The sequence below is a fragment of the Rattus norvegicus genome, chromosome 4, assembly GCF_021556685.1.
Source record: "Rattus norvegicus strain SHRSP/BbbUtx chromosome 4, alternate assembly SHRSP_T2T, whole genome shotgun sequence".
Taxonomy (NCBI): domain Eukaryota; kingdom Metazoa; phylum Chordata; class Mammalia; order Rodentia; family Muridae; genus Rattus; species Rattus norvegicus.
The window spans coordinates 19,894,344-19,909,656 of record NC_141537.1 but is presented as its reverse complement, the minus strand read 5'-3'; the positions used below and the strand labels follow the sequence as shown (position 1 = coordinate 19,909,656).

General features: G+C 39.2%; 1 protein-coding gene across 6 annotated transcripts in view; it reads left to right on the top strand.

Moving 5' to 3' along the window:
• The window catches only part of Cacna2d1 (calcium voltage-gated channel auxiliary subunit alpha2delta 1), a 430,807-nt gene that overhangs the window by 348,964 nt on the left and 66,530 nt on the right, over nt 1–15,313 (top strand). For all 6 annotated transcript variants that reach the window (XM_087656129.1, XM_087656128.1, XM_087656127.1 and 3 more), the window contains 2 exon segments: nt 8,456–8,614; nt 10,267–10,371. In XM_087656129.1, coding sequence (XP_087512255.1) covers nt 8,456–8,614; nt 10,267–10,371 — 264 coding nt within the window.

The window sequence follows — 15,313 nt, the reverse complement described above, 5'->3', positions numbered from 1 at the left end:
TAATCATGCTCCCCCCCCACATCATCCCACCTCCCCATGCATGCAACTCCACACCGGTCTTTCTCTTTCTCTCTTTCTCTTTCTCTCTCCAAACAAAGAGTCTTAACTACTAGGTGCATGCAGTTTTAATCTGATTGAAAAACCATAGTTCTAGCCTTTAATAGGAAGACAGATATGGAGAAAAGGTACTGTGACACTGTAGTTGTTTCCTGGTTTTCTGCTAAAATATAAGAATTTAGACACCGAAGAGATGTTAGATGCTGTGACCTGAGGTGACTTGGGAGTAGGTAATATGGTGTCTTTGAGTACCCTCCAGCTCATATAAGCTGAGTTTCCATAACTGTCCAATGAAAGCCCCGAGAGCTCACCCCAGTCTGCTGATGGTGATGTGTGTCCAGCCTGGTACACATAATTCTCAATTCATGCGAAATAAGCATTTTATTACTAGTTTATAAACATAAATTCATTAGATAATTATGAGTAAAAGATATTATAAGAATGCAGCTAAAATACAATTTGTTAGACAGAATGGATTATGATCATGAAATAATATTTAATTAAGGGAGAAATTTCCTATTGAAAAATCAGATTGTTATGTCATGGTATGGAGACTTATAAGTTGTACTATGGCTAAACACTAAGAAAATAAATAAAAACAATTCCCCGTGAAACATCAGTAGGGATTACAAATCCTATTAATTTATATATTACCTTATAAAAATAATTAGATAAAATGATAAGTCAATAATTCTATAGGTTCACATTTTAAAGTAGCTGACAGGGATGAGGTTGTAGCTCCTTGGTCAGTGTCAGAGGACTTGTCTGAGTCCTGGGTTCAACTCCCAGCATTTTAATAGCAGAAACAAAATCTAAGTTATCAACATAGAGAAAGAAGACTCAGAAGCAAAAGTCATCTCCATCTCCAAGCCGCCAGGGAGTTTCCGGTAGTTCAAATAGAGGTAGCTTTTCAAAGCACAGCAAACACAGCTCTCCTGTTCCTGAGGAGGGCAGTATAAGAAACAACCTCGGTGTTTCTGGGCAAAACTACCAGTCAGACTTTTGCCAGACTAGGTAGAGAAGGTATTGGCTTTGTCTAAGTCCGCTTTCCATTCCAGTGACTCACTAATTCCACAGCTCAACTCCTCTAAACATATGCCACGCATGCCTATAATGTATCTATTTTAATACAAATTCCACTTGTGTTATTGAAAATATTGGTAGGTAATTCATAGCTGTCACCGTGCTGCTGATGTAATATTAATTTTATTACCAATCTCTACCATGAGAAAACTGGGAGGCTGAAACCCTTCAATTAAAAGTCCACCTTGAGTACCTGTGTCTACATTTATTGGCTAGGTTTTCGGGGTCCTAAAGTAAATCTTTGACATGAACTTTAGTTTAAAATTTCCTGTGAAATAATAGGACAATTAAAGTAAAACTTAAAATTGTTTTCTACAGTATTCTGTACAAAAGTTAGTTATAACCAAGATTTTGAAGTTGGACTCTGTACCCTTTCCTTTCATTTTCCTACATTGCCACCTGGTGCCCATTCTCTGAATAGCAACAGTTTTACTACAGTTTCTGACTACACAATTGTAGAAAGATAAGGCTATTTTAGGTCGTGAGTTTAAACTAATTGACTAGTATAAACCCATTGCCTATTATTTATTGTAGTTAACTTACAAGAATAAATTCACGTTTTTAATTTAAAAAATTATCTATATTCCAAACCAAAGGGCCTATCGTTTCAGACTTTAATAGCTAATAGAAACAATAGGTTTGCTATTGAACAGTTATTCAAAATCCAAAGTGTCATGAGTTAAACCCCATTTTTTACCTATTAAAAATGTTTGATGAATAACGCACATTGCAGCTTTGAGTCTGTGGAGAAAGAATATGTTCCACGAAAGAAATTGGTCAGAACTGAAGGGGCGCCGGAGCAGACAGAAAGGCCGCCACTCTTCCCGTGAGGTTGCAAGAGAAGAAAGCATCTTCGGGTGCCTCTTCTTTAACTCTCAGTATTTTTAGGTTCTTGTGTCCATTCACCCTTTCCGAGGGAGGCTTGTGCTCTATAAAATGATGGTACAGCAGCAGTTGTGCTGTTCTTAAACCAAAGGGCACTTTCCGTAAGCTTCGGGTGGCTGCCGCTGTGCCGGGGGATGCAGCTCTGGCTTGCTGTGTATTTGCCAGCGGCAGCCGCTCATTGTATCAGAACCAAGACATGGCTAAGGGGTGCCGAACAAAAGCAGCTACTGCCGTTGGGGAAAAAAATAAAAAAACAACAAACAAACAAACAAACAAACAAACAAAAAGCTTGCCTTAGTAGATTTGTACTACTATAATATGTGTACTAGAGCATGATATTCTCTAGGAAGGTTTTTTTTTAAGTATAGAAATGAATGCATAGCAATTTTCTCAAAACTGTTTCAAGCTAAGTTAACCCTTGAGATACTCCTGCCATCCAATTAGTGAGCTTTGCCTAAAGCTTTACTAAAGCTGCTCGTGTTCCGACCTGAATTATCCTCATTAGCACATACTCTAAAAGTGTACATAGTACCTTTCGTTTTGCTAATACTTTCTCAATGTTGCTGTTATGGATTAATTAGTATCTAAGATATGCTGAACTCTGATACGAATTCTACACATCCCCACTTGATTGTTTTAATCGTAACTATTCGAAGAGTATCTTTATATTTAGCAGTGTAGAAGTGCAGTGAAAGACTGCCGAGCCAGCGTGCCTGCCACTCACCTCTTTTTAAACACTTGGACTCAATTACTGGTGAATATCTCACACCAACTTCTAACTTCCTTAAACCGCACATGTAAAACCGGAAGCAGATCGAGGGATCCATTCAGTGAGTTTTCAATGCCAAGGACTAAAGAAGCAGAAGCAGTAAATACGCATTTCTCTGGCCACGTGGAAGAGTCTATAAAGATATATACGAAGAATTGTGAGGGGAAAAAATACCTTTCCTCAAAATGTATTGAGGAAAGGATTCTGCAAAGAACACAGAATGAGGAAGGAAGGCGTGTTGGTGCCTGGGAAGAGTGGGAGGAGCTGGTGGGCAAGCAGCTGGATCTCAGTGATACACTTCTATTGCACGCTCAGGCTCATGCACAAGCTTGCAGTCTCAAGTGACTGCAGAGATCTACAGAGTTTAACTTTCTGCCACAGAGAAACTAATCTGGGCCGGTGGAGGCTCACAGAAACTGAGCCATCAACCAAAGAGCGTGCATGGACTGGACCTACGTCTCCACACATATATAGCAGATGTACGACTCGGGGACTTCTGTGGGTCCCCTAACAATTGGGGCTGGAGGCTGTCTCTGACTCTGTTGCCTGCCATTACACCTATTTCTTTTAGCTAAGCTGCCTTGTGTGGTCTCAATGGGAGAAGATGCTTAGTCCTGTTAGACTTGATGTGCCAGGGAGAAGGGAAAAGGGGAGTGGGGGGTGGCTGCAGTAGGGATGTAAACGGAATATACATAAATGAATGAAAAATATTCTCTTAATAGATAAAACCATTGTCCTTAAAAGTATCTTTTTAGTCACCACCCAAAGTTCCAAAATTTATAGTGCTATAGTATCATAGTTTTGCTCTAAGCTTTTAATATTCAGTTTTAAATTAATATCTGGGTAAGTCTTACCAAAGGCTGCTATTTAAGGTTTTTTTTTTAAAAGAGTAGTATAAATGTATACATTCATGCATACTTACATACACACACACATACATAGTAAAACCAGATAAGTCTAATGTTTGCAACGTACTCCTATTCAGTTTAGACTCCTTACATGTGTTATTGCCTTCCCAGGACAGTAAGCTTAGCTATAGGGAATTATATATTGCAAGCAATTCTTGTATCTGCATTATGTATGAGTTTTGTTATGAGTTTTATTATGAGCCATTGTGAGATTTCTATATACACCATGAATTTGCACTTAATGAGTTGAATTTGCATTCGTTTGACTTGTCTGAAGCTGACTTAATGAGACGCTTCCCTTCTTTGCTTAAAAGGGGGTCAAGGCCAAGGGAAGACTCGAGCAACCCAACATCCTGAACTCAGTGTCTGCGGAGCTTGTACTTTTATGATGATTTATAATTTAAGTTGATCAATTAATAATTCTTGGAACTATATCTGATTTTTTAGGTCAGATACTCAGCAGTGATATATTAATAAACTGTTTTTGGCTTGCTCACTGATACAAGACGTCTCTCATTTTCCTGATGGAAATCCTAGGCTATGACTGTATCACATCTGAGAAAGAGTCTCTGTTCTTAGGGGATAGATACTGTCATGGCCTGGGCCCTGTAGATTGAAGATATGCTTTTCAACACCTGAGTTTATAGAAAGCAATAAACAAACACATTGGAAGTTTATTATCTTCTGTCTGGCAGACCTTAAAGCACTATTCAAAATACAAAAAGAACCCATGTGGCCTGCTTCTTTTCACGGGACATTTCACCTCTGTCTTCTCCAGTTCTTCTATGTGCCTCCAGGCAGCAACCTGCCTCTCTGCAGGCCTGAGCTGCTGCAGCCAGGCCCTGAACCCGTTCCTCCCCTGTGCCACTCACTTTCCTCAAGACTCCATGTGGACCATACACCCAACCTTCCCAGGCTTCGTGCTTGTTTCCTGTCTGCTTTCTGCCATCTTTCCCTTCGTTTCTCTCCTTCCTCAGTCTCCTTAAGCCTCCACGACACTGGAATGATTTCTAGACCAACTATATCTGCCCCATGGGTGCTCCCCTGCTCTGTTCCCCACCAAGACATGGTGAAGATTTGCCCTGAACCATGCTGATACCTTCTCTCTGGAAATGCCTCAGCTAGAGCTAAGACTGTAGCCTCTTTCCAGCCCCTATATCTGTGTACATCCTCCTCACAGTATTGCTTCCTTCCTTCCTTCCTTCCTTCCTTCCTTCCTTCCTTCCTCCCTCCCTCCCTCCCTCCCTCCCTCCCTCCCTCCCTCCCTCCCTCCCTTCCTTCCTTCCTTCCTTCCTTCCTTCCTTCCTTCCCTGCTCTCTCTCATCTGCCTCCTCCCTCCTTCACTCTTCTGAAATACCCACCACCTCTGTCTCTATGGGAACAGAATGTTAGGATTTTGGGGAATTCCTACTCTATTTCACTGTTATTCATATGGACGTAGGCCAAGTTTCTGTGGTGAAGCCTTTTTCTTTCTTTCTTTCTTTTCTCCTTTTAATCTTTAGCCAGGACCACTTTCATGCCTTTGGCTTTAGATGGTATCAGATCTTGGCTTCCCCAGTTCTGTATCTTAAACTGCTGAAATCTCACCTTAATGTGAACCTTGTTTTTCTTCCCAGCTCCTGCAGACTGTTCAAAGGCCCTCCGAGTCTGACCATTCCCCTAAATAACATAAGGACTGTCAACCAGGTGACTTCTGCAGCCTCGGCGCCCTCACACTAGAGTCCCATTTCCCAAGAGGGGACAGATGGCCTCTCAAATATTACAAAAATTATTCTGCATTTGGCATAAAACTTTGCACCCACCTAACATCTGACACAGTGAATTCCCACTCACTGCCATTTCTCTAACCCCAGCTGCTCCTCTGACCTGGTGTCACTGGTCTTCGTGTACTACAAAGCTGAACTCTTCTTCGAGCCCCTGAGCAACTCTCTGTAGTCCAAATCCAGTACTCCACACATGTTCTCTATGCCTGGAATATTCTTTTTCATGCTCTTCACTAACATTTCTTTGAAATATTTGCCCCATGGAAATGTCATTTCTCAAGAGAATTTCTTCCACCGTTCACTTTCCAAATTAAAACCTCTTCTCACAGTGTTGTGCCCCAGTGCATGATATTCTGTGCCTCAGTGAGCTAGGCGCAATTCATCATGGTATATTAAGAAGCGGTTTGAGATAACTGAAGGAACAGTTAACTTGAGTGCTGACTCTCAGCACTTACTAGTTATATGTCCAGGCACAAGCTATTTAAAAATAGATTTTTTTTCACACAGTATTTTATGATTATAGCCCTACCACCACCACCAGCGCCTCCTAATTCCTCCCCTTGTCCCTTTTCATTCAGGTCTATACTCTTTCTGTCTCTCATTAGAAAATGAACCAGCCTCTAAGGAGTTATAAAAATGAATTAAAGTAAAATCAAACATTTTAAAGAAGTCAAAACAAATAGAAGAATAAGAACCAAATGAACACATTATGGGCACAGAGAGGCAAACATTCCTGCAGACAGGAATCCCATAAAAACACAAGACCAGAAGCCATATAGTAGTAGTAGTAGTAGTAGTAAGTAGTAGTAGTAGTAGTAGTAGTAGTAGTAGTAGTAGTAGTAAGAGAAGGAGGAGGAGTGGGGTTGGGGGGAGGAGGGGGGGAAGAGAAGGGGGGAAGGAGGGGGAGGGGAAGGAGAAGGAAGAGGAGAGGAGGAGGAGGGGAGGGGAAAGAGGAGGAGGAAGAGGAGGGGAGGGGAAGGAGAGGGAGGGGAAGGAGAAGGAAGAGGAGAGGAGGAGGAGGGGAGGGGAAAGAGAAGGAGGAGAAAGAGGAGGAGAGGGGAAGGAGGGGGAGGAGGAGGGGAGGGGAAGGAGGGGAAGGGGAAGGAGAAAGAGGAAAAAAGGAGGAGGAGGAGGAAGAAGAAGGGGAGGAGGAGGAGGAAGAGGAAGAAGAAGAAGAAAAAATGCATACCCTGACATAACATTGCAAGACAAACTCCAAAGATGCTGTTGTTTGTTCTGTGTTGGCTATCTACTTCTAGTCACGTGGCCTACCCTTAGTTTGTCTCCCCAGTGAGACTCCCTTGGTTAAAACTTTTTTTCCCATTTGGGACTGGCTGTCAATCAGAGACAGCTTCTGTGTTAGAGATGAGGCTGTGTTCACTTCTCCTTTTACCTTTAGGACCCCATTTTGTATAGGCCCATGTAGGCTCTATGCATAGTGCCACAGTCTCTGTGAGTACATTGGAGTGCTGTTCCTGCTCTGTTTAGAAGGCCTTGTTTTCTTGTATTTTCTACTGCCTCTGGCTCTTAAACTCTTTCTGAATCCCTGAACCCTGAATGGAGGAAGACATTCCATTTAGGGCTGAATATTCCAAGGTTTTTCACTTTCTACACATTTTTGGGACAAGTTATCTAATTTCTGCCCATGAGTTTTCTCAAGGATCACATGAGGACAGTGTGAATGCCTATCTTGTAGGACATTTGCAAAGAGGAAGTTGTTACTATTTTAGCTCATCACAAACACTTTATAAGCATTTGTTTACAAGTATGTGGTACATGTGTGACTTTGCATGTGTGAAAATTGCTTTATGTCTGAATGCATGGCTATCTGTTGTGATTCTTTTTTTTTTTCTTTTCTTTTCTTTTTTTCTCGGAGCTGGGGACCGAACTCAGGGCCTTGCGCTTGCTAGGCAAGCGCTCTACCACTGAGCTAAATCCCCAACCCCATGTGTTGTGATTCTTAATTGCTATGAAATGTTTACTTGACAGATGAACATTGTACTGCATCTTATAATTATGTTTAGAATGATAATAGCATTCTATAGTTATTTATTTATATGATGCATAACCATTTGTAACCTACCCATTAGAATTATTGAACTATGTTTTTTGATCTGAGAATATCCCTTGACAATGTAATGTCTGTCTGGTTTCCTAACTTCTCTCAAGACAATTCATTACTTTCATTTGTCACATCTCTGGACTCCAGTGTCATGGCGATCCTACTCAAATTACAGATTTAGTGACAATGGGACAATTCCTCTCACCTTAGAATGCTGGATTGTATGGTAGCCTTCAATTGGTTCTCATTGTTTGGAAACACTGAGTGCACTGTGTGAATGCTTTCCATAGAGTTTGAAAACTTCCCCTGTTGATAATGTTACTCAGTTCTACACCAGCATCCCTGGACCTACACTTTGTACTCTCATCATCCACCCAAATTATCATGGTCCATTTTGCCTTCATGACTTTCCGGTATCCCATTTGTGTGATCTCTGAGGAGTAATAGTCCTAAAGGGCTTTCTCTGCTCTCAGTTCTCTTAGAGAGCTTTCTGTGTTTAGTTCCCAAAGAAAGACTGTGTAATTTCAAAATCACATCTGTTCTTATTGTCTGTTATGTACATCCTTTTCCTAAGGAGCCCTTTCTGGTGAGCGACAGTTAAAAAATTACTTCTTTCTTTCTGTGTCCTGAGCAAGCAAATCGTTTCTCATTTCTGAATACGTGAGAATTGGAAGGGCCCTCACACAAACCAAACCTCAAAACTGCAAACAGGTGAAATTTTTTACAGGGTTTAGAAAGCAGACGGCTCAGGATTATAGTAGGAAAAACCCACACTTGGTCCCTAGCACACCTTTGATACTTAGGATTTTAATTTTCTTTTCAAAGGGAAACTCTGCAAACTGGCTTGAGATGCACGCAGTTGAGATTTAGTGGAAACTGTATGACTGATTTCGCTGTAAATTTGTATATTTGCTTTCGCTCTTTGCAGTTTAACAGCAATGCTCAGGATGTGAGTTGTTTCCAGCACCTGGTTCAAGCGAATGTAAGGAACAAGAAGGTGCTGAAGGATGCGGTGAATAACATCACAGCAAAGGGGATAACAGATTACAAGAAAGGCTTTAGCTTCGCGTTTGAACAGCTACTTAATGTAAGCATCAATAAACAATTTTATTTTGTCTGTTTTTTAGACATTCTTATAAAGATCCTTGACCACTGTTGAAATTTATTGACAGGTTATGTTCAACGAGCTGTGGTTGAGGTGGCAGATGCGTTAGTCAGTCAAGACTTGGGGTACTGTTGCTTCATTAGAAGCTTTTACTGCCAGTGTCCTTGTGGGCTTGTCCATGTGCTGAGATAATGTGAAGCAGGATCTTGTTACTAATACAGGAAACGTCTTCATTCATTGTTGTCCCAAGAAGATGGGCCTTACCTCCCTTGAGAAGTAAGAGTATCAGCCTTCGTAGGCTAGAGCGATACAAACTAATTATTGATTAGATGATTGATCATTCAAAGGCTGAGGCTGATGACCTCAATGACAGGAGGTTCTCCAGGACTTTAGCAGATTGCCTGCCTACTTGAATTGTATCAAACTGCACAGTGATATTTGAGGTCATGGATGGAAGAACATAATATATATTTTCTCACCAACTTTATAGAGATTTCATGTTTAAGTGGTAGCACTTTGAATGGCTAATTGAAAGGAAATCTATGCTTAGAATTAATTTATTACTCTGCTTTAGTAGGCCTTTAGAAAATTTCAAATTACATGGTAGGCTCCTCTCATACTGCTTTTAGATAGGCTTAAGGAGGTTGACATTTCCAAAGAAGATGAGCATCCAGAAGTTGGTGCAATTCATTTTTCTTATCATTTAAGCAAACACATTCTGTAACAGTGGAAAAGCTGAGATTATAATTTGATACCTCCAAGAAGTCCAAGTTGCTAAATTAATTGTTCGTTTTAATGGTCCTTTGATGCTAACTCATTATTTCATGCTCAGTTCTTTGCAAGACCTTAAAGGTTAGGAGGATTTATTGCGGGAAGTGAGTCTTGCAGGATTAGAATCCGTGTGGCAGGTCACGAGAGGACAGAGATGGGGATGGATGCGCAGGGAGTAGATCGCAACCTTTTTTTTTTTGAAGCTCTGAGGAGCACTATGTGAAGGACTACTCAGTAATCTTGTCGTCTTCGAAATGTAAGGTGAATGACCAAGGAGGAGAGAACAGAGGGAAGAACAGAGAGAAGCAGGGTTGTCTGGAAATAGATCGAAAAGTTAACATGCAAAGTGTGAATAAAGTTGTTCGTTGCTTCGGCTGTAAAATTATAAAAGTCAGTAGAATAAACACTTACTCATACAAAGCCCAAACACTAATCAGTTCCAGGGATATTGTTATGAGCAAGATGCTGTCTGAACACCACAGGCTCTTACGTGTATGGGAGTTGTTTCCTAGGGGGAAAACTAACACCAAACAAACAAAATGCTGAGGGGTACCAAATTAAAAATGTATTATAAAGAAAATATAATCTGGAACATGTTACAGTTTAAAACATCTAAGTCTAGGAAGGTGTTGCTGATGGGGTGACATTTGATGGAGGGTTTAAAGGAGAGGAGGTGGTGAGATCTTTGGCCAGCTAGATAATAAGGACTACTCCTGGCCTGATCATCAAACCTGTTTTTAGAATGTACTACTGAGCAGACTCTTTATATGCTGGGCAAAATATGTGCATGATTTTTTCTTATCTGTTTTCTTTTCCTAACTTTTCTTGCGAATAATTTACATATATACATATTTTTTTAATAGTATAATGTTTCCAGAGCCAATTGTAATAAGATCATCATGTTATTCACGGATGGAGGAGAAGAGAGAGCCCAGGAGATATTTGCCAAGTACAATAAAGACAAAAAAGTGAGTGTTACTTTTTAATATTTTAACTTGAATATGTAACTAGTTTTCAGAAACATGCTCAGTGGTGGTGAAGAGAATTTTTTTCTCCAAAAATGTTACTTGAAGTTATAAAATCATATTACTGGTGAAATAAAACTTTTTTTTCAGGTAACCAACCATAAAGCCACAAGTATATTAGTCATATATTGTAGATTTATAGGTTCAATCTGATTCTTACGTTATCAAAAGAGAGAAACAAGAAGAGTGTGAGAGATGTCTCCTAGTCATTGAAACTGATAGGAAGATTCGATATTATCAACGCACCAAGAAATATTTACAGTGATTTCTTTTTTAAACGTGAAAATAATTTACACCAGCAAAAAGATGAATCCTGCTTGAAAATGTGTTCAGTGGATGGTTTAAGATAAATGCTTTGATTGTTATAATAATTTAAAGAAGGCTATATCCCAAAAGCCTATGAAGATCAGGGTTTTACATTTGGAATATGTTCTTTTTTAGGTCTGCAGCACTTCCAGGGCAATGCAGGGCAGTTACAGGGTCATGCTGTGGAGAGAGTGTTACTATATCACTACAACCTCCTGATTCTAATTGCTCACCTATGAGTCTTATCAAGAGTCCTCATCTGTTTTCTTACTGATTCTCAACCCATTTTCCTAAAATGCTAAATGATTATCTTAAAAGTCATGGGGAAATATTCAACATCTGTCTTGTGCTTTAAATTTATAAATTTATCCTAATAAAAAGCACATCTATCTTCTCTGTGTGTGTGTGTGTGTGTGTGTGTGTGTGTGTGTGTGTGTGTGCATCCCTGGCTTTTGTTTTCTTTCTGAATGACAGTTTTACTTTTGGGGAAAATCTGGCTCAGCAATAGCTCCAGTGGATGGTTTAATGGCATTTGAGGCAATACATACATTTTTACATACATTAAAGAGAAGATCGCCACATGGCCATTGATGGTTGCAGAGAGAGAGAGAGAGAGAGAGAGAGAGAGAGAGAGAGAATATGAATCAGACTTTTACACCCAGGTGTGAACCCTGGAGAGGTTAGCTGACCCCGAGAGGTCAATGCTAATCACAAAGAGCAGGGTCAAATTTCTTCAGCTGGTAGTATTTATAAATGTATGTGTGTGACAATTATAATTAATGGATTAGACACACGAGTTTTAGAAGGAATGGGAGCCACACAGACAGGATGATTTGGAGAGAGGAAAGGTGATGCAGATGGATGTAAATACAGGGTTCACATATAAGATGGACATAAATACAGGGCTCATATATGAAATTCATATTGATCACAGTACTACTCTAAGTGTAGGCTATAGGGACCAGCTAGTCATCCTTTGGCAAATAGACAAGTAAACCATAAACCGTGCCACACCTATGCTAGGAAATGCTAATTATCCTCAACAAAAGGGACTTCTATAGTATGTGACATATTTGAATGTAGATAGCATGCTCAGTGAAATAACCTCTTCATACACACACATGCAAATAAATGAATATCCCACATGCAAGAACTATCAGCATAGTCAAGTTCACAGGATCATGAAGCTGTCAGAGACTGAGAGAGAAAGACAGATAATCATCTTATTTTCAATCGGTGCACACACAGTTTCAGTTTTGCAAGATGACTCCAGGGAGCTGTCTTATGGTGTAGTAACTGTAAAAAAATGACTTTGTTTTAGATGCTTTTTTCTTACTCCTTTTATGTTTTGAAATTATAATATAATCATAACTTTCCCCCCTTTTCCTTTCCTCAGGATACATTATAGAATAGGGGGTGCAAAGACTGTCAGAGCCAGTAGATCAAGGAACTTACTGTAAGATTGTGTCTTCAAGTAATGTCAGAAGTTACATCCATAAAGTCTCACTAACAGGTCGGCCTAAACATGAGCTGATATATGTCTCCTTAAATATATGCTGAGGGTATATCTCATACAGTGTGTTTTTACCACAACAATATAAAAGAACTTAAATACACACACACACACACACACACACACACACATATAAATTATAAGAGCTTAAAAAAAACTCTATTATCTTCATTGCACTTTTCCCTCCAAGAACTTGTGTCGTGCACAGGCCCAGTGAATGCTTTGCTTATATTTAGTTTTCATCTAGATGACTCAAAACCCATTCACAGCAGCCCAGGTAGGTGTGATAAGATGTCTGGGCAGCTGATGAATTAGCCCGTGAATACACAGCACACTTTAATGAAGCCGAAAGCTTTGAGAATTAGAACAGAATGTTTGGGTTCTTTTTCTGGAATGCACTACTCTTGGGAATCAATCGACCTGATTAGAGATAGGCAGAGATTTAAAACCGAATCCATGTTAATCTCCTGGAACAGCTGTTCCAAGTTAAAGCACACTCACTTTCTAATCTTTACCTGAGGCAGGGGCAGTCCTTAGGGCTCACCCATGTGTCTGAGACCTCCTTAAACATGATGCCAAAACTAAAATGAGCTCCATCAACAAGAACAAACAAATGAGTAAAGGAAAGTCAAACCAGACTTACAGTTGAAAGATAATTCCCAGGGCTTGTAAAATCAAACGTATTTGCGTTTCTGTAGGATGGCAATGATTGCTTGGTGAGCAGTGCACACTCCCTCGCTAAGTAGGAAATGCTTCTCTCGTACTTGACTTAATTTTCAGAAATTAAGTTTTAAAAGAAGGTAGTCAAAGTTATTCTAATGAATATTTTAAATTATCTGCAAAAAATAAAAATGTGAGTGTGAAATAATTTTCAAACTAAAAAAATATTCAGCTACTGTCAGAATCACTTAATAATATCCAGTGCTGTAAAAACGTTTAGAGGTTTACTTTTAAATATGATGAACTCTTTCCCATATTGCCAAGTAAAAAGGCAGTCTCTGTTGTCTGCAAAAGTCTACAGCAAGTCACAAATGACCAAATGTGCATCAGGGTTTACAGTAAAAACTGCACCCTCCTATTTTAAACTGACAGTAGGAAAATTTTAAAAGAAATAAAACATTTTATTCTCTACTTTCTTTGTGTCATCCTTGTCCATCAGACAAAATTATAGCCTTTGTAAGGAATTGTCCTGACATCAATAATGAAGTCTGTTTAGCTTATAAAATATTGAGTGCCATTTACCAACTATATTGCACTTCTAAAATCTTTTATTTTGGATACTTTAGCACTTTCAATCATTTCTTAGAGTTAAACTTTTGAATAAAACCTATATAACTTTGTTTATAAATATCAATATAGTTTACGCTAGAATGAGGATACAGCTGAAACAATGCAGTGCTGACTTATCCTGTGGAGAAATTATCAAATTTAAGTGGAATGTTTTCTGCAGGTTTATGTTGGGATATGTGTATATATTTTTGTCTCCCAAACCATTTGCTTCATTTTTATTTCTCTTAAAATAAAATTAAGATTGACAGTTTTTTCTACACTAATAAATACTTACCAAGTACACTTTGTTCAGATTTGAGGTATATTACCTTAGTGCATTTTGCAGGTAATTTTGCATTAAATTATCACCTTAAGTACCAAGTACATAATATAATATAGTATAGTATAATATAATGTTATATAAACTTTAGATACACAGAGTACACTTGAACTATGCTTTAGTCACAGTTATATTGTGTCAACCCCATATCTTTCATGCTTAAAACGTTGCTAAGAAAGGCCATTGTTCTGGCTGTTTCCGTGGTTGCCTCCTGTTTTGACTAAAATTCTGTGTTATATGATGTTTTTCAGAGGTATCTCTGCCCAGGCTCTCTTGAGTGGTCCTTTTGCCTGAGCATTCTTTGGCATTGTGTTAAAAGCACCTTCTCTCTGTTTTGTTTCCATTGCACCAGATGACCACTTGCAAGTTATCTTGAGCTTTTATTCATCCTAGAAACTGTGAAATAGTATGGCAAATCTGTGAGCATACTGTGGAAATCATAACAATAGTAGAGTAGTGCTTGGCTCATAGTAATTGCCCAGTTTTTTACAAACATGTCCTGTATATACTGAATACACTTCAAGCTATGAGAACATCTCAGATCTCAGAAAACATTAAGTAGATTTGTAATTGAGGATACTGTTTTTGTAATAATATTTTGCCATACGACTGGAGCTTGTAGTAAAAATAATATTGTACTCCCTCATGTACCTTCCTTGAAGGTAGGAAAGTCCATATGATTTATCTTGATGGTACTTTTTACCTTCATCTGTCCAATACACAAGGTTCTTTTAACATCTCATCATTAGTGATGGTAAAGTACTTGTCATTATCCAAGAAGACTATCTGATCGGAATCAGTCTGTACCTTGCATTCTGAAGTCAGCTGGTGATAATCTCTGTAGGACTACAGATTACTTGGAAATCCCTTGTTCCTGTAGTCTTATCCTACCTATGAATTCTGAGAAAGGAGGGACTGAAAGTCCTCCTTTTAATCCAATATCATGAAAGTGATTCATTACAACAGCAGGACTCCAGTATGGTCTCAAGGCACGGATTACATAAGATACATAAGAGAAACATTAGATGGTTTATGTGAAAACTTTATGACACTCACCTGCTGTTTTCCTTTTAAACAATTGTTTTATTATAATTACTTGATCAGATTCAGCAGGCATGAGTTAAAACGTTGCTTCTGTTAGATCTTTGGAACTGAAGTGGGTTTAATTTGTGAATTGCTTTAGTGCTGTTTGTATTTTGATGCTAATTACACTTCCCCAAGAGGGGCTACCTAGGAGGAATAGTACTCAGGTTACTTCATCAGGACTTCTCCCCACTTTAACTTGTAAAATAAAGGCTAGAGCTGGTGATTGGGCAGGGGAAGGTAAGGTGGAGCTGAAGAATTGGGGTGGGGGGGGCTGGGATGGGGAAGAAGAGAGAAGGGGACAATGGAGGAGGAGAAGGAGGTGGAAGGAAGATGGAGCTGAAGCATGTGGCCTAGAGAAACCACAAGTTATA